Below are 23507 nucleotides of genomic sequence, written 5' to 3' on the forward strand. Positions count from 1 at the left end.
GACTTCTAATTTTAACATGAAAATTTACTAATATACCTACTATTTAGCATATGATTTTGATCAATGGTATAGTTATCCTACCAGGCAAGGAAACCAGCATGGGTCCTTTTCCAAGGGATACAGTCTTTCAGGAATGGACTGCTCCAGTGTGGGTCCCCCCACGGGGTCACAAGTCCTGTCAGCAAACCTGCTCCAGCCTGGGTTCCTTTCCACAGGCCACAGTTCCTGCCAGGAGCCTGCTCCAGTGTGGCCCCTCCATGGGCTGCAGCTTCCTTCAGGGCATATCTACCTGCTGTGGTGTGGGGTCCTCCACGGACTGCAGGCTGGATACCTGCTCTGATGTGGTCCTCCATGGGCTGCAGGGGACAACCTGTCTCACCATGGTCTTCTCTGTGGGCTGTAGGGGGATCTCTGCTCCTGCACCTGGAGCACCTCCTCCCCCTCCTTCTTCACTGACCTTGGTGTCTGCAGGGTTGTTTCTCTCCCATTTTCTCACTCCTCTCTCCCAGCTGCTGTGCAGCATTTTTTTTACCCTTTCTTAAATATGTTATCACAGAGGCACTACCAATGTTGCTGATTGGCTCAGCTTTGGCTAGCGGTAGGTCTGTCTCGGAGCTGGCTGGAACCATAATACAAAAACTTGGTGGGTAGCACTTTAGAAACCCCTGCTCTAAAGGGCCTTTCCTGGTGTTTAGTAAAACTTTTGCAATCAAGAGCTGAAAGGGGTACACTTTTCGTCTAAGGTACTATGTCTAGGCCCCTTTCTTTCAGTCCTATCAATGAAATTGAAGCACTTTCCCATGAGTCTGTTCTGATCCTCATCCAGTAGTCATTCAGTTTTTTTCATTTTCCTAGTCAGGGTCACTAATCATGTTTGCTTCCTCTCATAAAATCTAGGTTCATGAAGGGTTGTATGAGACTATCTTCCCTTAATTTAGGAATCTCTTCCCACTTGTTCATTCCAGTCTTTAAGAATCTAATGTGTCTGCCATTTTGAACTAATGGCTATCTTCCCTTCCAGTTTTCCACTGAAATGGTCTTTCTTCGTAGTGCCTAGAGTAGTAGCAAGACTAATGGAACAGAGTTCTCCATGTATGGTATTTCATAGGGACAGGGCACCTTGGTTCTTATTCAGAGTAAGAACCTTGCAGTAGTCTTTGTCCATCTTAACAAAACAGTGTACTTGTTTGTATTTTTTCCAGTGCTGTATTCTACCACATGATAGTAAAATCTTTAGGTGTACTTGGGGCTTTCAGTTAAGCTTCAAATGAACTCCAGGTCACTCAGAACAAGGAGTATTAATTTATAGCAACTGGAGTTTTTCAATGTGGTTAGTACATCTGTTTTATGACCTGTGATCCTTTCCCACTATTGTGGATTCTAAGGTGACAGTTTTTTGGATGTTTTTCTCAATGATAATGACAGCTTAAGCAGTGAACTGATCTTTGTTTAAAATAACCTGGGGAAAAAAAAGGAGAGGGATATTTTAATTTGAGATGAGTTCACTGGTCTGGTTATGAAACACTACACAAGTGGCGTTACTGTCACAGTTCAGGGGGTGAAGATTTGTGCTGCTGAGAACATGATCTGTAGAGACATGGTCAGGTAACATCTGGCTTCGTTATTAGTGAAATGATTAATAATCAAAACTGCCCTATTCATTACGCTGTTTGAGGGGACATGTAAGAACACTTAGGGCATCAGCATGGAACCTGAATAGCCAAAAGAATCAGAATTTGAGGGTGGGGGACACAGGACAGTGCATCTGGAATCACTGATTCCTGAAAGGAAAAGTAACCGCTTATTTTCCTGTGCCCTGTGGTTAAATTTTTTGGCATATTTTAGTAAGTTTCCATGTTTCTAAACATATATTTAACAGATATTTATTTTCTAGTAGATTGTGTTGTTTGTATTGAAAGAGACTTTCAGAGAACTCATGGAATTTGCAAATCTGAATATTAAAACAATTTGGAAAGAAAATGAACATTTTTCAGAGGCCTGAAACGGGAACAGATCCATTGAGGAATCTAATACATTGTCACAATACATGCTGCTTGTGGGCAAACACTTGCGTCCACGTGTTTGGACGAGGACCAAGTCATTTACTGACTGTGTGTGAATTTGGCAAATTCACTAGATGTTTAGCTTGGCCAAAATGGTCTTCTGAAGAGAGGGGGGAAAAAAAAAAAGTATTAAGTTACCAGAATAAATGAAGAAATTGTCTGCATATTTCTCCTTTGCTCATCTCCCCTCTAGTTCCAAAGTGTTTAAAGGGGGGGAAGAGGGTGTATGTGTTTTGGTTACCAGTTTAGAATAGAATTCCTATTAAATGTAGCCTGTTTTCTCTCTAGCTAGTTCCAAATGTATTTGGTTTTACTGAATTAGTGAAGCACGTACCTAATGTGAGTAGCATATATTTTTGTTACCCTTCTTACTGGGAATAATATTGACATATTTATCCAAAAAAGATTTCCAAAAGAAGAAACCACTTTTCTATGATCCTGCATTCATTCAGCTTTACTTATTGTTGTGAGCTTCAAAAAAACCTCACAAACACCAAACCAGCTGGTTTTGGCTGAGAAAGGATTAATTCTTTTCACTGTAGCACCGGCAGTAGTCAGGGACCATTCCCACTTTCCATGCTCTGCCATGTGGGCAGGAGGCCAGGAGGGGTGGGGCCACATCCAAGACAGCTGACCCTGACTGGCCAATGGGATGTTCATTCCATACCATGTGATGCCATGACCAGTATATTAAGGGGGGGCAGTTGTGGCTTGGGGACTGGTGGTATTGGGTCAGTGGGTGGCTGCATTATGTGCAGTTTGTTTTGGTGGTTCATTCCCCCTTCCCCCCGCCCCCCGGGATTCGTGCCTCTCATTGTTTTCCTTCCTATTGCATTATTGTTGCTGCTGTTGTTGTTATTGTTTCAATTATTCAACTGTTCGTACCTCAACCCACAAGTGTTACCCTTCTGATTCTCTCCCCCGTCCCACTGGTGGGGGACTGAGTGAGCGAGCGAGAGGCTGTGTGGGGCTGAGTTGCTGGCTAAACCAAAACAGTCTTTCTTGGTACCAAATGTGGGGCTCAGAGGGTTTGAGATAATAACAGCTGCTGGTCACAGCACCATGTTCTCCTTTTTGCAGTACCTGTTAAAGATGGGTGTTGGTTTGTTTAGTCTGCTGTGTTCTGCTGTGATTAGTGATGTTTTGCCTACAAGATTTGTTATACAAGCATTGGTTTTCAGCTTTATCTGGTATTTGGGGTTTTTGCTGGAACCGTTACTGTACTTTGGATACCACCTTGTTGAGGCAATTAGCAATTATACCTCCTCCTCTGAGAGATTTTATATGGAGGAAATACAGAATGGTATCTTTGCAACTTTCTTCTATGAGGTCTCCACCTTCATTGCAACAACCTTTTTGTATCTTGAACATCCTTGGGTGGTTAAGGTGCACTTATTGTTAGTTTTTGGGCATGTTGTTTTGGTTTTGACTAAGCAACTTAAGAATATCACCCAGAAATCTGCCCCAAGGCTTGATAGTTACGAGTGACAGGGCATGTGGGATAGCATGGGCAACTACCTAGGGCAGTGGGCACCCCCAGTGTTTTGGAGTTTCACCCCCGAACAAGTGCAGTATCCTAAAAAACTAGTAGAATATTTGGAGAAAGTATGTTGTTATGCTGGGAACTCCAGAGAGACACAGATAACTGCAATGTGCTGGGGCCTGGCCCATGCATACCGAGCCCTGCTCAAGAGTATTCAGTGCTCCCAAGGGGAAGAGAATGTCTCTGGACTGAAAGGCAAAGTGACTGGCACTGTGGTCACTCACACCCCAGGACAAGCACTGTGGCTACTCAAACCCCATGACAGATACTGGAGCTGAATCAGAGAATCAGCCCATGCCAGTATCAGTTGCCCCCGTATACAAGAAAAAATCTTGGAGGCAGAAGTCAGCTCGTTTAGAATGGGATGATGAAGAAGTAGGGTCATCACAAGGTGAAGAGGAGGAAGAGTAAGAACTCATACAAGAAACAGAAACTACCCGATCCCTGTCCTTGAGTGAGTTGTGGGATATGTGAAAAGATTATAGCCATCGTTCAGGTGAGCACATTGTCACCTGGCTGCTCCGATGCTGGGATAATAGGACCAGCAGTCTGGAATTAGAGGGGAAGGAAGCCAAACAACTGGGATCCCTTTCTAAGGAAGGGAGCATTGACAAACCATTGGAAAAGGGACACAAGCCCTCAGCCTCTGGAGGTGACTCCTGTCCAGAGTGAAGGAAAGGTATCCTTTCAAAGAAGATGATATATATCACCCATGAAAATGGATGACCATGGAGAAAGGTATCCAGTACCTGAGGGAACTAGCTGTGCTTGAGGTGATTTCTGGTGACCGGGATGATCAACGGTCATCCAAAGATCCAGACGAAGCCGAGTGCACACGACCCATGTGGCGGAAGTTCGTATGGAGTGCACCATCCTTGTATGCAAACTCACTGGCAGCAATGTCCTGGAGAGAGGACGAGGCACCAAGGGTGGCAGAGGTGATTGATAGACTCCGGGATTATGAAACAAATATCTCTTCCTCGCTAGTCTCTGCTGTGGAGAAACTATCCCGAGAGGTCCAGCAACTCAAAGATAGGTCCTGCTCCCCACCTCGACAGAGTAGTGTCTCAGCTGTTAGGAATAAGCGTCCTTTGGCTGAAAGGAGAGGATACACACCGTGGGCTACCCTATGGTTCTACCTGCATGACCACGGAGAGGACATGATGAGGTGGGATGGCAAGCCTACCTTGAACCTAGAGGCATGGGTACATGAACTGCAAGGAAGAACGGTCACTCCGGGAGGTTCTTCCAGGAAAGCTGCTGCTCCAATTGCCAGTGAGCAGGTCCCCAGACAGAGGAGTAGAAGTGCTGATTTTATTTCTGAGCTTAATAGAGAGACTCCTGAGTCACATTTACAGGAAGTGAGTTGCAAATGCCATGATCAGCACTAGAGGGGCCCTGCCTCCAGCCAGGTGGAGGAAAGGGATAACCGGGTTTACTGGACTGTGTGGATCCGATGACCTGGCACATCCAACCCGCAGGAGTATAAAGCTTTAGTGGACACTGGTGCACAGTGCACCTTAATGCTATTAAACTATATAGGGGCAGAACCCATCAGCATTGCTGGAGTGACAGGGGGATCGCAAGAGCTGACTGTGTTGGAGGCCGAAGTGAGCCTAACCTGGAATGAGTGGCAAAAGCACCCCATTGTGACTGTCCCAGAGGCTCCGTGCATCCTTGGCATAGACTATCTCAGGAGAGGGTATTTCAAGGACCCAAAAGGGTACAGGTGGGCTTTTGGTGTAGCTGCCTTGGAGACGCAGAGAATTGAACAGCTGTCTACCTTGCCCGGTCTCTTGAAGGACCCTTCTGTTGTGGGGTTGCTGAAGGTCAAAGAACAACAGGTGCCTATGGCCACCACAACAGTGCATTGGCGGCAATATCGCACCAGCCGAGACTCCCTGATTCCCATACATGAGCTCGTTCCTTCCCATGGGCTGCAGTTGTTCAGGAACTGTAAATTTGGTGAGGAAAATGAATCTGGGAAAGAAATCACAGGTTGGCTGGGGAATATATTTGTATATCAGTCAGACCCAGATATTAAGATATATTTTTCTAAACTTATACCTGGATGGCAGGGCAAAGGATTGTATTAAATAGTCAGCATTTTGATGTTCATGTGTAATGGAAGAAATGAAAGATGGGTGATGGAAAACGAAAAGAACATGAACAGAAAGATAGTCTATTGGCAGCAACATTGAATGGTAATTCTAGACTAAGGGAATGGGGATGTGGAGGTCTTCAAGGCAGAAGCAGAGGGGGAAGTTTTAGGAACAGTGGGGCTGAAGGAACAGGAGGCTGTTGTAATTATTGTGGATAACAAGGTCAGTGGAAATGCGAACGCCCAGTATGACCAAAGGGCTTCCCAAAAGAACCTCTCAATCCTATGGTGCAATCTTTTCCTGTTCTGTGCAATTGGGGCCACTAGGTTTCACCCAGGACTGACAGGAGGGACCTATTGTGCAGTCACTACAGAAGCCTCTGAATACAAAATATTTTCCCCTTCTTATGAGAATCTGGCCTTAAACCTTTTAATGAATGACCCCTATCTAATAGATGCAGGCGCAACTTTTTCTCCCTTAAATCAGTATACCTATTCATCTGGATTCTCAATACCTTTTTGCATTTACTTGGGGAAAGATACAGCTAACATAGGGTTCCCTCAGGGCTTCGCTGGGTCCTCCGCTGGGTCCTCCGCTGTTTTTCTAAAATGTTAGTAAAAGATTTGCAGGATGATGTGTTTAAAAGATTAATCTGTTTTTGATACAGTATGTTGATGATTTATTAGTAGCTAAGGAAAGGAAACCTTACTGTTTGCTTTAGCTGAGAAGGGACATTGAATTTCTTCACATAAGTTACAATTTTTTTTTTATAAGAGAAAAGTGTAAAATATCTGGGTTGCATTCTCCAGCAAGAGAAGTGGCGTTTATCTGAGAACCATATTAAAACCATTCAAAATCTTCTTTGACCAGTTGCTAAAAACGAATGTGAGCCTTTTTAGGAACTGTAGGATTCTCCCCACCCTGGATAGCTGTTTTCGAGGAAATGGCAAAACCACTGATACAGATTACTGCTCAAGATGCTGGAGAACCCATTCACTGGACAGCAGGCAAGGTAAAGCCATTTGAGCTTTTGAAGCAAGCTGCACCTGCTCTGGGGTTGTCAGACTACGGTAAGCCATTTACTTTGTTTGTACATGAAGGGAAAGGAATAGCCTCAGGGATGTTAACTCAAAGCCTTGGGAGATGACAATGTCCAACTGCACATTATTAAGCTTGGTGAGATCTGGTAGCTCAAGGATCCATTGCCTGCACCTGTGTGATAGCTGCTGCAGCACTCTTAGTTGAACAGGGTAAAAATCTAGTGCTCGGACACCCTCCAATGGTACAAGTCCCACACGAAGTTGAAATGCTGCTGTCACAGCACGTTACGCAGGCAATGTCACCACAGCGACTAACTATGAGCCTGTTCTCTTAACAGAAGACATAATGATTAAGCAGCGTAATACACTGAACCCTGCTTCTCTATTCCCTTTACCTGGGTGTCGTGTTTTAGCCCCAGTCAGCAACCAAGCACCACGCAGCCGCTTGCTCACTCCCCCTGCAGTGGGACGGGGTAGAGAATTGGAAGAGTAAAAGTGAGGTAACTCATGGTTTGAGATAAAGACAATTTAATAGGTAAAGCAAAAGCTACATGCGGAAGCAAAGCAAAACAAGGAATTCATTCACTACTTCCCACTGGCAGGCAGGTGTTCAGCCATCTCCAGGAAAGCAGGGCACCATCACGCGTAATGGTTACTTGGGAAGACAAACGCCATCACTCCAAATGTCCCCCCTTCCTTCTTCTTCCCCAGCTTTATATACTGAGCATGACGTCATACAGTATGGAATATCCCATTGGTCAGTTTGGGTCAGCTGTCCCAGATGTGTCCCCTCCCAGCTTCTTGTGCACCCGGCAGAGCATGGGGAGCTGAAAAAGTCCTTGACCAGTGTAACTGCTACTTAGCAACAACTAAAACATCTCCACATTATCACTGCTGTTTCCAGCAAAAATCCAAAACATAGCCCCATACTAGCTACTACGAAGAAATTTAACTCTATCGCAGCTGAAACCAGGACACTGGGGAAGGAACTCCACATCGCGATTATGTAATAACAACCCGTGAAGCCAAAAAGACTCGAAGATTTAACAGATGTGCTGTTTCTAAATCCTGATCTGGAACTCTTTGTAGAGGGGTCCTTGTATTATCAGAATGGCAACTGTATTACAGGTTATTCAGTAACTACTGTGAATGAAGTAGTGGAGGCTTCACTACTCAGTCCAAAGCTGAGTGCACAAGCAGCAGAATTAATTGCATTAACAAAGGCCTGTCAGCTGGACAAAGAAAAGACTGAAAATATTTATACTGATTCTTGATAAGCATTTGGAGTATGCCACACTACTGGGCAGTTCTGGAAGCTGCATGGGTTTATGACTTCTAGTGGAAGTAAAATATCAAATGCTACTCAAATTACGGAACTGTTAAAAGCTATACAATTCCAGAGAAACTTGCTGTCATTCATCAGGCAACTCGTACTGGCGGAAGGACAAAAGAAGAGATAATAAATCATCTAACAGATATTGCTGCTGAAGCTGCAGCATGACTGCTGTACAAACCACTGGGCTTACAAACAGTCCAGTGGTCTGACCTGGTGTTGCCCACTCCTGAAAAGATATGTTTGACTGTTCCTGCTGAAGTAATTGACTCCTGGAAAAGGTATGAAGTGACCAAAGACTCCCAGGGAATATGGAGAGCAGGTATGGAAAATCTTCCCATTTTACCTAAGCAATACCTGATGCATCACCATCTAGGGTGTTTTGGGACTGCTGCACTAGCCCAGACAGTGCTGAAGAATTGGTTTGTGACAGGAATTTATGCTGCAGCCTAATATGTAACCGTCTTGTACACACTACCTTTAGCCTTAATGAACATTTAACAAAGACCTCAGCAAACAACAAAACTGTCTCCCTATGAAATACTATTTGAAAGACTGATACAACTCCCCGGAACTGATGTACCCACTCATGTAACTTTATGAAAATGTGACCCGGTATATTTTACAGGTTCATTAATTATTAAATGCAATCAGGCCCATGCACAGCTAATGCAACCGGTACCTCTAGAAGGGGCTCTGTGCCCCTTCAATCTAGGGAATTATGTTTGGGTAAAAGTACACAAAGGAAAGGATAACTTATCTCCTCAGTGGGAGGGACCATTTTTGGTATTGCTAACCTTTTCAGTAGTAAAGGTGGAAGAACAATAGACTTGAATTCATCACTTCCACCTAAAAGCTGCAGCCAGTCTGGAAGCGGAACCAGGAAACCCTCCTGCCACTAAGGGAACATCCACAACTGCAGAGACTGATTCACCCACAGCTGGGAACTTACGCAGAGCCAGCGGATTGGCTGTGAAACCACTGATCTTGCATAAGAATTGGACAACAGGAAAGTGGAAAGTAATCTGATACTTATGAATTGCAGATGGGCTGAACCATGCCCTTACTTAGAATTAGAGTGCAACCAAGGGATAATTATTTTTGCTATTTGTGTCTGTTTGTTTTTCCTGTTAATAGTGATTTGGAAGCCTAGATCTTAATATGATAGCCTTTTATAATAAGCCTGTGATGGAATATTGATTATATGCATTCATTCCATAATTCGGCCATAGCAACAGTCCAAACTATAGCAGCAGCGGCAAATAAGCCCAACTGTTGGATGTGCATTCAAAGCCTATCCTCTACCGGAAATCAACTCTCCTGTGTTTCTGTCCCATTGAACACTCAGTGGTACAAGGATGGGCATATATGTTATGAATTTTCACTAAAGAAAGGAAGGATACCACCCTTCCACCAAGAAGGATTTGTCACTAGTTTGAAAGGAGACCCCTGGGTACGCTTGGAGAGCAAACCTATTGACAAGCATACTCACTTTGTAGGGGCTGGGAATTGGAAATATATCTTTAAAATCAATAGAATTAATGGAAATGGACAATTCAGATCTTGGGACCACATAGATGAAAGGGGGACTCTTATGCCTGCAGTGTTCCATAGATCTGTTCCTATGCCTGAAGGCAATCAGTATTCCTCCACAGATTCTTCCAAAACCTTACTATATACTACATCCACTGAGTGGGAAGGGAGATTCTCCAAAAGCCCTTACATAAAACCTATCATAATAAGGCATCACGCTGTAGATTTGTTCCTGGATGGAGTTTATCAGATCCTGCAGACTCTGAGACAATGTGGATATTTGCAGATAGATTAACTTGGTATTCTGTAGGAAGCCATAATCAAACTAAAGATAATTATAAAATTTTGTTCTCTGCTACAGGCCTATAGGATCCTGATTGCTCCGAATCCTTTAATCCAGGTCCAAGCTTTACTGGTTTACCTAAACAACCAAACCTGGCGCATGCTAACCCTTTTGCAGGAAATAGTTTACATGACTCAGATTTATTTGAAGATTATGCTACCTTATTTACACGACTACCAGGGCAATATTGGGTATGTGGAGAAAGGGCATTTGAGTGTTTACCCTCAACCTGAGCTGAAAAGAATATTCTAAGTGCATTAATACCATCCGTCCAGGTTAGAACTAGTATCTCTTCTGCCTCTGTAGCTCATAACTACTGATATATATGGGGAAAAGTGTTACAACCCTCTGATAGAATGTGGCACTAAGTTCCACCTGTTAGGGATCATTGAACTAGAAAGAGCTATTGTAAATGTATCAGCAAAAGTAGAAAAAGCTCTTAATGTAACTGCATTAGTAGCCTTACAGGAAGAGATTAAATCATTATCTCAAATGCTAATACAGAATTGATTAACCTTGGACTACCTATTAGCAGCACAGGACAGAGTATGGGCATTATTGAATAATAGTAGTTATAACTACTCAGCTCTGTACTATGCTTATGATGCCCATTTAGAATATGTTAAGCAGCTGTAAATGTATCCTGTATATAACATACAATAGAAAAATACTCTTTGAAAGTGTTCTTAATAATCATGGGTTTATGTGCTTTAACATTGTTTTTTCATGGATGACAGAGTGAGGAGGTACTACAAAGGCAGAAAAGGTAACTGAATTTAGTAATGGGATTCTGAGGTGTATACGCTTCTGTAATATCCAAGCCTTTTCTTAAATAGCAGTTGTAGTTTACTGCATTGTATAAAGCATATTTTTATAAAGCAGCAGGATGCAAGTTAGCACGTGACTAATAACTGCTTAGATTTCACAAAATGCCTCTCAGCTATAGACTTTAAACTGGTTTTATAAAGAGCTATAGGTATTCTTTCTTGTACAGATGTGGATTTGATATACAAGAAGTTAAAGTGACTTGCTTAGCACAGCATAGTTGGATAGTTTGATTAGCTAGGGCCAGAGAACAGAACCCACCTTCTTGACTTCTTGTTAGTTCCGTCTTCATCAAACCTCATTTCTTATTTCACCTTTTATATAGGTTTCAATGCCTATTGCTGTACTTGTATTTGATAATGAAGACTTACTAGTGAGACATTTCTGGCTTTTGTTTTTGATAGATCTCTCTTGCTTGTGGAGCTTGAGAAGGAAGAGAAAGAAAAGGACTGGTATTATGCTCAGCTTCAGGAGCTTACTAAAAGGATTGATGGTATCCCCCTTACTGAAAATGTAAGTAGCTACAGCATGCTCATTTATGTATCTGGTGCTACGATCTCCATTTAGATGCTGTGTATATTTTATGAATTTAGGGACGTTCTCTACTATTGTTTTCATTTAAAGCATTTTTTTGTTCACTATGCAAAGTTAATTCAGACTATATAATGTATTGTTTCCTTTGCAATTCCCTGGTTTTCAGATGTTATTTTAACTGTTAAAGTTTGTACCCATCAGTATGAATGTCAGTGCTAGAGAGAGGAGCATTGAAAAGTTATGACAAATGAGTTATATGTCAGTAGGTTTCTTCTTTAACTGTATCCCCCCCCCAAAGGCCTTTTTTTTCTATCAGTTCTGTTATTTTATGGATTCTTTTAATTTTGAGAGCAATATTAGCCTAAGAAACCATTTACGCAGGAGCTCTTAATTCAGAACAATGAGTAAAGCGGTGCTATAGCCTACACAGATATTAATGCCCCTGCAAAATTTTACCTTGGCATCTCCAAACTATAGTCAAGTCACTGTTTTCTGGGATAATTAAGATCTCTGATATCCTAGATAATACAGGTTTTCCTGCTGTCAGACCTCAGCAGCTTGGATATATTTGCTGTGCATTCTTTAGTACATACAGTTATGGGAAGACTTAGTTGCCCATCTTTACAGAGCCATATCTGTTCAGGAATCAGTTTAGCTGTATTTATGCAGTACTGTCAGAACTAGTGAGCTTCCTGGAAGTAGAAATAGAATATAGAAACACTTCAGTGACTGGGGTGAAACAGCTGGACTTGAGCAAATCTAATATTGAGTCACAGCCAAGTTAATCAGAAAACCAGGAACAAGGGGAGAAAGAAGGAAAAAGGACCTTGAGGAAATGTAATCCATTTCCCAAAGGCATTGTCAGCTGTATCTGTGTCACTCTAAATGTGTCATAGGTTTTAAGGTGAAGTTTCTTCAACTTCATGGGTAATCAATTAACTTACCTCTTCGTATTATTAGAATGTTTTACTTAACATCTATACTAAATCTCTTTTGTGGAAATTTATGTTCATCACTACTTATTCCATCCACAGTGGAAGGATAGATCCCATTCTTTTTTAGCAGTGTTTTACATATTTGTAGACTGTTATATCTCTTGTTAGCTTTCTGAATCAACCTTGGTGAAGTCTTTTGGGAGACCTGCTGTTGGTGACTTGTTTATCTGCAAACTGAATAATTGTCAAAAAACAGTGAAGAGTTGACTTCTAGCAATAATGAAAAAATACATCAGCCAAAACTGAATTTTCTAAGGATAAATAAAACTTTAAAACACTCTCATAGTTTCCTCAAAGTTTCACATTTCTGCCTCTTAGTTAAGCTCATGTTTTTTTTTCATGCTTTGAAGTGCACAACCTTCTCATTTCTGTGCATCTGCCAGAATACAGTTGGGCACTAGGGTTGTGCTTCAAGGTTTATTTTTCTTTTCATATGGCTGTAGCTGAAGGCTTCCTTCTGACCTTTTTAAGACCCTTTTCCAGAACAAAAAAGGGTAATGAATTCTGCCTTCATAAGATCTCAGCATATTATTGGTGGAACAGAGTGATTAATGTATACTGGCTTTGATTTTTCCTCTTTTCATACCAGGAGAACCTCTAAAACAAAGAAGCAAAGGTAATTTCTGTCTTCTGTCAGTGACCATCAATAATGTGGTACTATGGTAACGCCAGAAGGTCTGCCATGTCCCCGTAATACATAGCACTGTTTTAAGATTGATAGTGAAATATAGTAGTGAATTTGGTTTACGTGGCAAGGTTTTTGGGAAGGTGGGCACAGAAGGGGTGGCTTCTGTAAGAAGACCAGAAGCTACCCCCATGTCAGAAAGAGCCAGTTCCAGCCGGCTCAGAGATGTACCTTCTGCTGACAAAAGCTGAACCAGTCAGCAAAGCTGGTGGTGCCTCTATGATAACATACTTAAAGGGTAAAAAATGCTGTGCAACAGCAGCTGTGAGAGAGAGGAGTGAGAAAATGTGAGCGAAACAACTCTGCAGACAAAAAGGTCAGTGAAGAAGGAGGGGGAGGAGGTGTTCCAGGTGCTGGAACAGAGATAACCCTGCAGCCCATGGAGAAGACCGTGATGAGGCAGGTTGTGCCCCTGCAGGAGCAGGTATTCTGGCAGGAACTGTGGTCCATGGGGGATCCATGTTGTTGTGGTTTTGCCAGCAACTCAGCCCCACACAGCTGCTCGCTCACTCCCCCACCGGTGGGATGGGGGAGAGAATCAGAAGGGTAACGCTCGTGGGTTGAGATAAGAACAGCTTAATTAAAACAACAACAATAAAAATGCAATGGAAAGGAAAACAATGAGAGGCACGAAACCTGGGGAGGGGGGGAAGGGGAATGAACCACCAAAATAAACCACATGTGACGCAGCTGCTCACCACTCACCAACCCGACGTCACCAGTCCCTGAGCCGCAACTGCACCCATTAATACACTGGTCATGGCGTCACATGGTATGGAACGAACATCCCATTGGCCAGTTGCGGTCAGCTGCCCTGGCCCATGGCCCTGCCCATCCCAGCCTCCTGCCCACATGGCAGAGCATGGGAAGCTGGAAAGGTCCCTGACTACTACAAGCACTACAGTGAAGAGAATTAACCCCTTCTCAGCCAAAACCAGCACATTCTCCACCCCATATTCCATACCATTTATGCCATGCCCAGGTCCCATACCATCCAATACATCCTTACCAACCACCACTCCCTCCCCTTCCCATCCTCTGACACAAACTAAGGGAATGATGTCTATGTATTATAGACCTTCCCTGTAAAATTTCCATAAAAGTGTCAATTTAAGAGTCGTCTGGACAGGGTGCTGGGCCATCTTGTCTAGACTGTGCTCTTCCCAGAAAGGTTGAACTAGATGATCCCTGAGGTCCCTTCCAACCTGTGATTCTGTGAATTGAGATCACCCAGTCTATGACTCTGGGCTCAATCTGTCGTATCAGTCTTTCAGGGCAGGAGAGATGGTGTGTGTGGCGTTGGGTTGCTGCATACCAAGTCAAGTCATCGTTCCAACACTGCTGCACGTTGCTTGTTTCATGAAAGTTCATCTTCCATGGATTGGGAGGTTTGTACTATGATATCATTGATACAACGCAGAGATGACACACAATATTATATAGCAGTTCGCATTGTACCTTTCAGTTCATTGGCTGTTTTTGCACAAAATCAAATCCCCTTGAGGCTCACATTGGATTTCTCCATCCTCCCGCATCACCCACCAAGTGCACCCAGGTCCTCAAGCAAAAACAATCCCACGAATGGGTTTGCCTTTGCCCGAGGCAGGGAGAACCCAGACTGTTTTGCCCAGCTTACCTTTTACGTGCACTAGAGGAACTCTATCCCCTTCCATGGTATGTAAGATTTCTGACTGGGCACGGCCAGCTCGATTGGCAGCTCCCCTAGTGTTGATTAACCAGGTGGTTTTTACTAAATGTATATCCCAGTGGTTAAATGTTACACCCTGCATTGCTCTTAGCATAGTCTTTAACAGTCCATTGTACCGTTCAGTTTTTCCAGAGGCTGGTGTGTGATAGGGGATGTGAAACACCCACTCAATACCATGCTCTTTGGCCCAGCTGTCTATGAAATTATTTTGGAAACGAGTCCCGTTGTCTCACTCAATTCTCTCTGGGGTGCCATGTTGCCACAGGACTTGTTTTTCGAGACCCAGGATAGTGTTCCGGGCAGTGGCATGGGGAACAGGTTGTTCCAATGGTTTGTCAATGCTCCCTTCCCCAGAAAGGGATCCCAGTTGTTTGGCTTCCTTCCCCTCTAATTCCAGACTACTGGCCCCATTATCCCAGCATCGGAGCAGCCAGGTGACAATGTGCTCACCTGAATGATGGCTGAAATCTTTTCACATATCCCGCAACTCACTCAAGGACAGGGATCGGGTAGTTTCTGTTTCTTGTATGAGTTCTTACTCTTCCTCCTCTTCACCTCGTGATGGCCCTACTTCTTCATCATCCCATTCTAAACGAGCTGACTTCTGCCTCCAAGATTTTTTCTTGTATACGGGGGCAACTGATACTGGCATGGGCTGATTCTCTGATTCAGCTCCAGTATCTGTCATGGGGGTTTGAGTAGCCACAGTGCTTGTCCTGGGGTGTGAGTGGCTGCAGTGCCTGTTGTCGGGGCTGGAGTGACCACAGTGCCTGTCACTTTGCCTTTCAATCCAGAGACCTTCTCTTCCCCTTGGGAGCACTGAATACTCTTGAGCAGGGATTGGTACGTATGGGCCAGGCCCCAGCATGTTGCAGTTATCTGTGTCTCTCTGGAGTTCCCAGGGTAACAACATTCTTTCACCAAATATTCTACTAGTTTTTTAGGATTCTGCACTTGTTCGGGGGTGAAACTCCAAAACACTGGGGGTGCCCACTGCCCTAGGTATTTGCCCATGCTATCCCATGTGCCCTGCCACTCGTAACTATCAAGCCTCGGTGCAGATTTCTGGGTGATATTCTTAAGTTGCTTAGTCAAAACCAAAACAACATGCCCAAAAACTAACAATAAGTGCACCTTAACCACCCAAGGATGTTCAAGATACAAAAAGGTTGTTGCAATGAAGGTGGAGACCTCATAGAAGAAAGTTGCAAAGATACCATTCTGTATTTCCTCCATATAAAATCTCTCAGAGGAGGAGGTATAATTGCTAATTGCCTCAACAAGGTGGTATCCAAAGTACAGTAACGGTTCCAGCAAAAACCCCAAATACCAGATAAAGCTGAAAACCAATGCTTGTATAACAAATCTTGTAGGCAAAACATCACTAATCACAGCAGAACACAGCAGACTAAACAAACCAACACCCATCTTTAACAGGTACTGCAAAAAGGAGAACATGGTGCTGTGACCAGCAGCTGTTGTTATCTCAAACCCTCTGAGCCCCACATTTGGTACCAAGAAAGACTGTTTTGGTTTAGCCAGCAACTCAGCCCCACACAGCCTCTTGCTCGCTCACTCAGTCCCCCACCGGTGGGACGGGGGAGAGAATCAGAAGGGTAAAGCTTGTTCATTAAGATAAGAACAGTTTAATAATTAAAATAAAACAACAAAAAAAATGCAATGGAAAGGAAAAGAATGAGAGGCATGAAACCTGGGGCAGGGGGGAATTAACCATGGAAACAAACTGCACATAACAGCCACCAGCCCACAACTGCCCAAGAACCCCCACACCCCTGCACCAACTGCCCCATTAATATACTGGTCTTGGTGTCATATGGTATGGGATGAACATCCCATTGGCCATTCGGTGTTAGCTGCCTTGGCCGTGGTCCCGCCCCTCCCAGCCTCCTGCCCACGTGGCAGAGTACGGGCAGCTGGAAAGGTGCCTGACTACTACAGGCACTACAGTGAAGGGAATTAACCCCTTCTCAGCCAAAAGCAGCACACCATGCTTGAGCAGTCCATTCCTGATGGACTGTACTCTGTGAACGGACCCACACTGGAGCAGTTCCTGAAGAACTGCAGCCCATGGGAAGTACCCAAGTTCGAGAAGTTCATGAAGGATTGTATCCTGTGTGTGGAACCCCACGCTGGAGCAGGGGAAGAGTGTGAGGAGGAAGTGTGAGGAGAGAGAAAGTGTTATGAACTGACCGCAACCCCCATTCCCCATCCCCCTGTGCTGCTTGGCGGGGGGAGGTAGAGAAATCAGGTGTAAAGTTGAGCCTGGGAAGAAGGGAGGGGTGGGGGGAAGGCGTTTTTAGAAGGTGCGTTTAGTTATTAGTATCTTTTTTGCTGGAGAGTAGACTAGAGAAAAGTCTTCATAAAATTAAGTACAGCTGCCATAATTTGCTTATCACCCCCCTTTTTTTGAAAGAGCTCATGTTGCCCTCTTCCAGAAAGACAGTTCTTGCTCATATTTAAATGATACATCTCCTAATATTCCATGGCATTAATTTCATTTTACTTGCCGCTCCCATATAGCTATTGTATTTTAAACCACTGACCTGACAAGAAATTAAATAGATTCATATTCATCTAGCAAGAACATTTAGAGTGAAAGCTAATCATGTGTATCAAAAGATGGTATCAATTAATTCACTTTTTGAGCAAATATGTTTACTGGACCTGTTACTATTTTCCACATGCTTGAATAACTAACCTGTGTACATATGATGGCATGGTGGAATCTGCCTTGCTGGAAATATTCAAAACTTGTCTTGACTTGGGCCTGGATAATGTAATCGAAGGCCCTGCTTTCAGCAGAAGGTGGGACCAGGTGATCTCCAGAAGTCCCTGTCAGCCTAGACTTTTCTATGTTTCTACAGTCTTTTAAAATAAAGCTTGAGGGAGTTGAACTTTAATCAACTTTCTTGCTCATTTTTAGTATTTTCCCTTAGTTGCAAAGACCTGTTTTTTAAAATAATCATTAAAATTATAAACTAGCTTTCCTGATGCCTTGAAAAATATATTGGTTGGAGTACCTTTCCTTAAGCAACATTGTAGGTTATGAATTCAACAGGTTAGTTAAAAAATGTTAATGAATTATATTGTCTCCATGTTTATATATTGCTTTTAGTTATTTGACAAGACTTGCAGGTAGCCTGTTGGTTTACTAGTATTATGTGTTCATGTTTTTAACAATGTAGTAATATTTTAAGGGTCTATTTTAATGTTTTGTTTATGAAGTTTGGTGTGGAAATATAATTCTTTTGCTTTTGTTCAGAGAAATACATATTTTTTATCAACCTTATTTAAAATGCCTTCTTTGTACTTCAATTTCAGTTCTCCTTGCAAACAGATATGATCAGAAGGCAGTTAGAGTACGAGGCAAGGCAAATCAGAGCTGCAATGGAAGAACAACTAGGTACTTGTCAGGATATGGAGAAGCGAGCACAGGTATAGTTTTTCTTTCATTGGTAGAAGGAATGGGGAAAGGTTTTCCTGTGTTTTAAGTTATTGGTGGTTTATATCTTTAACCTGTGTGTAAGCCCAGTGAATACCTTAGAACATTTATCTAGCCTTTTAAATACAAAAATAAGAATTGAAACACAGAAAATGTCTACTCAGCAAAAAGGACCTTTCTCTCCCTGTTTAAAAGAATGCTTGTGAGTAGGTGGGAGTAGTAGACAATGTTTTGAAAAGAAAGTAATTTTTGATTATTTGGTTGTCATTTATTTCAATTTTAGCTTTGAACAAACATGTAATTGCAACTGCTTTATTTTGTTTGTCGTGTGGTTGTTGAAGTTTGTGCTTTTAAGTTTAGAGTAAATTCCAGTTACTGTTGTTAAGTTTCCTTGACCAGAAAGGAATCAAGGCATAATCTTTGAAAATGAGATATGTCGGCAAAATGTAATTTGCATCCTTACCCATAAATTCTTTATGTATAAAGTATACGTATAATTCTGTATGCAAATCATGTTACACGCATTTGGAAGTATAATTCAGAATGTAATTGTGTGTAAGTGAAATTATCAATTGCATGCTGGCTTTAAAAAATATTCCCCCACAGTAGTAGAGTGAAAATTTGAATTATATATTGCCATCTATTTCCATCGATGTTAAATAGCCAGTTTTGTTATTAATATCCAACTTTTAATAAAAATAGTCTCTTTAGGCTTCATTTTCCTCACCAACTTTACCTCAACACAAAATTCTACATATGAAATATTTCTAATTAATTCTGTTTGTAATTAAAATTTAAAATGGCTTTTTCTAAAGCAAGTAATTTATTAGCACTTTTCAGAAAATTCTTATGGTTATAGTTTTTAGCAAAATATGCATCCTCTAATTGTAGAGCTCACTCTATGAGGTATGTACGTTAAGGCCGTGTAGGGATCTATACTGACGTACTCAGACAGATCAAAGTTCACTCTTGTTTTAAGCTGCTTGGATAACTGGCTCTGATCTGGAAGCCGTATGGCTATGTTATAGAGGTTTATCAGCTATGGTGCTGCCCTGCACTAATACAGCTGTGCTACTTATGTGCAACCAGTTCCAAACGAAGGCAGAACAGACTCAGAATTGTCTGTGCATGTCTGGTTAGCCCTGTTGTAAAAGAAAGTAATGCTGAATCGTCACTAGAGCTTCTGAGCAAGATATCTTCTTACTAACAAGCTGGCTAAACTTTAAGTGCGCTCAGAGAATAAATCAAGTATTTCTAAGATTTGACTGTAGCTATATCGCTATGAAAGTAATTAAGTTGTCCCTAAATGTGTACTTTCCTACACATTCTATTTTATTTTGGGGGTGGTGGTGGTGTGTGGGCACACTACCAAGAGGATGTTGACTTTTTTTATGGTTTTCTGAATTAATGTTTGCATATGGGTTTATCACAACTATTTTATTCCCTATACATATGTATAACACCTATATACTCATGGAAATTAATGTCTACTAGGATTATATAAAGATTATAAAATAGGAAATAACTAATCTGCATTGGTTTTTTTATACTAGGGACAGGTGCCAAAACTGTGTAGAAGTTAATTGTTGTATAAATACATAAAAGTGAATTCCAGATTATTCCACTGTAATGTTCAAATGTGAAAACTGAACTTTTCATATTTGGCAGGTATAGTGAACTTGCTAGTTTTTCAACTGTCATTTTGCTCTGTATTTTTGTTCCCCCATGATTGTGATACAGAATGCAATGCCAAATGAGGAAAAGAAAAGTTGATCTATGTGAAGACTGGCATTTCAGACCACTCTGTATTAATAGTCCTCAAATACTTGTTCTGTGAGAGAGCTGATAACCTGCCGCTGGCCGAGAAATTAATGTACTAGCTGCCCTTTCTCCTGGGCCTTTGGGCCTTAAAATAATAGTAAAATAATAAATAGCCTTCTCCCTCTCTCATCTGTCATCATCGGGGCTTGCTTCCTTTAACCTCCTTCTTCTGAAACACTGTGTACATTAGTTAGCTCACAGCAACTTATTATTTATGCATTATCCTTTATGAAGTTTGTATACAACCACATGCCCAACAGTTATTAAAAAAGATGCATTAGTAGTGTTAGCAATTTATTTTAGCTTATCCATTTAAACTTCACATGGTAGTCCTTGTTTGAAAAAAGAAAAAGATGTAGTTAATCACATTTTATTCTGACTATTCATATATTGTGGTCCAATACTTATAAGCAGAAGTAAAATTTCATTTATGTAAATGTGATGAGTTGACCTCAGCCAGAAGCCAAACACCTACCCAGCCTCTCATTCACTCCCCTCTCCCACAGGATGGGATCAAAGTAGAAGGAAGTTGAAAAGATCCAAATAATGACATTTAATAGGGAAAGCAAAAGCTGCATGTGCAAGCAAAGCAAAAAGAAGAATTCATTCACTACTTCCCATCAGTAAGCAGATGTCCAGCCACTTCCTGAAAAGCAGGGCCTTAGCATATGTAATGGTTGCTTGGGAAGACAAATTCCATAAGCATGAATGTCTCCCCCTTTCTCCTCCTTTCCCTGAACTTTTATTGCTGAGCACAAGGTCTCATGGTATGGAATATCCCTTTGGTCAGTTGGAGTCAGCTGTCCTGGCTGTGTTCCCTCCCAGTCTCTTGTCTACCCTCAGCCTACTTGCTGTCAGGGGAGGGAAGAGAGAGGAAGTCTTGATGCTGTGCAAGCACTGTTCAGTAGTAGCCAAAACATTGGTGTGTTATCAACACTGCTTTAGCCACAAATACAAAGCACAGCACCGTAGGGGCTGCTATAAAGAAAGTTAATGCCATCCCAGCCAAACCCAATACAGTAAAATCTTAAAAAATAAAAAATAAATTCTAATTCAAAGACTTGAAATCATGTTCACATAGAATGTATTTTTCCTTCATGCCAGAACAAAAATGATGTCACTAGGTTTAGAGTTTCTTAAAATGTCTCAGAAAAATTACTGTTCTTGTAGGAATTTATTCCAAGAGCTTTAAAAATTGGCTAAACCAGCAGACCACTAAAGGTTGCAGAAAACTTGCACTGTGGTGCAGTTTGATGCCAGCCAGTAACTAAGCATCCACCAGCCGCTTGCTGACTCCCCTGGCACAGCAGGATGGAGAAGAGAATTGGAAGAGCAGAAGCAAGAAAAACTTGTGGGTCAAGATAAAGTCAGTTTAAGTGAAGGGGAGAAAAAAAAGGGAAAAAAGGCATATGATGCAAAGGCAATCACTCACCACCTCCCACAAGCAGACTGATGCCCAGCCAGTCTCCCAGCAACAGCTACTCTGGAAAGACTACACGCCCCCACCCCCCACCCCCCCCCGGCCCCGAGTTTTATTGCTGAGCATGATGTTATATGGCATGGAATATCCCTTTGGTCATTGGGGTCAGCTGTTCTGGCTGTGTCCCTTCTCAATCTCTTGCCCACCCCCCCCAGCTTACCCACCAGAGAGGGGTAAAGTGAAAAAGAGAAGGCCTTGCGCAAGCACTATTCGGGAATAGCTAAAACACTGGTGTGTTATCAACACTGTTTTGGTCACAAATCTAAAACACAGCACCATATGGGCTGCTAGGAAAAAAAGGTACCGCTACAGATCAATTTTCCTCCTTCTCAGGGTTGACCCCTCCAAACATTCTCACTTGTTTAACCAATTGGGCATAATATTCAGAAGGATGTTTGGCATTTCCTTGCTGGCATTCTTGGACCTTAGCCCAATTCACAGTCTTCCTTCCTGCCAGTTCTGAGGATTTTAACAATTCCCCTCTTGCTCTTTGCAGCATATCTCTATTGGCTGGTAACTTTGGGGGACCAAACTGGGTCACTAGCTGGCCCTGTGCTTCCCCAGCCCACCTGTGATTTGTTTCCCAGATTTTAATTTTTTTCATCAGGAGTAAAAAGTGTCTCAAATAGTTGCTGCATATTAGCCCACGTAGGGTTGCAAATGCAAAAGATGCCACATATACTTTGCATCACCTTCTGCAGATCATCCCACGGTCTGGGCACTTGCTGTTGCCCCAAAACCAAATCAGCAGATGCAAATGGCATGTGGACTGTTGTCACAGAAAACTCTCTAGGTTCCAGTTCTGGCTCTATAATTTTTGTCAGAAAGGTGCTTACAAACCAGAAGCAGTAGCGATAGTTGGAGCAGAAATCAGAGTAAAAGCAGAAAAAAAGAGCAGTAGGATAGGCAGGTAGAGCTAAATGTGGAACATCCCTGATTTTCCCGTTCAGCCAAAGGTTTTACTCAGTTTCTGACCTGAAGTGGAAACTTCTCAGATTGCAAGGGACGCCGGAGCAGTGCGAGGAGCACCAGCAACAGCAAGGGATGCACAAGGGATACACGAGGACAAGAAGAGACTACGACTGAACAGGAGGCATTCCCCAAGCAACTGAGCCCAGACCCACTGATTGGACAAGCCAGCAAGGGGCAGAGCCTGCACCCCACAGTGCAGGAGATGTAAACAGGCTAAAACAATCAGCCCAGCTGATTGCAATGGATGATATTTCTCAGTGGGCAGGTATGTGGCAGTATGGTGACTGCATGACAAAAAGCTGTGTCCTCTGCTTCTCCTGAGCTTCTAGCACCTGGTAGAACCAATGCAGCCACACAGACAGAGCTCCAGTCAAAGCATGCAACCACACAGGTTTCTGGCTGTGGGGTGTGTGCAGGGATATTCCTAGAGATGGAGAGTGACAGCAAGAAAGTCTGTGGGATGTGTGGCCAGGTAGATGAACTGCTCTGCCTGGTGGCCGAGCTGCAGGAAGAGGTGGGCAGACTGAGGAGCATCTGAGAGTCTGAAAAGGAAATTGACCAATGTAGCTGTGCTCTGCCATCTCTGGTACACACAAGCCAACTCAGCTTGTCCACTACAGAGGCAGGTCCAGGATGTGTTTGGTGCCAGGAGGAAGGCAAAGTTACGAGGGACAGGGAGGAGTGGAAGAAGGTTACTGCATGGACCTGTAAGAGAAACCCCTCCTTACCCCCTAAGGTACCCTTACAGAATAGGTATGAAGCGCATAATGAGATTGAGACGGCGCCTAGGCAAGCAGTCTTGCCAAGGTCAGATAGACCAATGCATTGCAACAAGACCTGCATTAAGACCAGCACCAAGAAGAAACAATAGCGAGTTATGGTCATCGGCAACTCCCTCCTGTGTGGAACAGAAGTGCCCATTTGCACACTGGGCCCTTGTTTCAGGGAAGTTTGCTGCCTCCCTGGGGCCTGAATTAGGGATGTCACCAGACAACTGAAAAGCTTAGTACAACCTTCAGACTGCTATCCACTCCTCTTTCATGTGGGTGCTAATGATGTCACAACAA

The 23507-nt window shown here is 42.8% G+C and overlaps 1 protein-coding gene across 21 annotated transcripts in view; it reads left to right on the plus strand.

The window, feature by feature from the left end:
• LOC142049874 (adenomatous polyposis coli protein-like) overlaps window positions 1-23507 on the plus strand; it is a 131385-nt gene that overhangs the window by 22087 nt on the left and 85791 nt on the right. For 12 of the 21 annotated variants that reach the window (XM_075078015.1, XM_075078017.1, XM_075078025.1 and 9 more), the window contains 2 exons: window positions 11187-11295; window positions 18047-18160. In XM_075078015.1, coding sequence (XP_074934116.1) covers window positions 11187-11295; window positions 18047-18160 — 223 coding nt within the window. The other 9 variants (XM_075078032.1, XM_075078029.1, XM_075078033.1 and 6 more) reach the window with 6 other exon arrangements.

The sequence above is a fragment of the Phalacrocorax aristotelis genome, chromosome W, assembly GCF_949628215.1.
Source record: "Phalacrocorax aristotelis chromosome W, bGulAri2.1, whole genome shotgun sequence".
In the NCBI taxonomy this organism is placed as follows: Eukaryota; Metazoa; Chordata; class Aves; order Suliformes; family Phalacrocoracidae; genus Phalacrocorax; species Phalacrocorax aristotelis.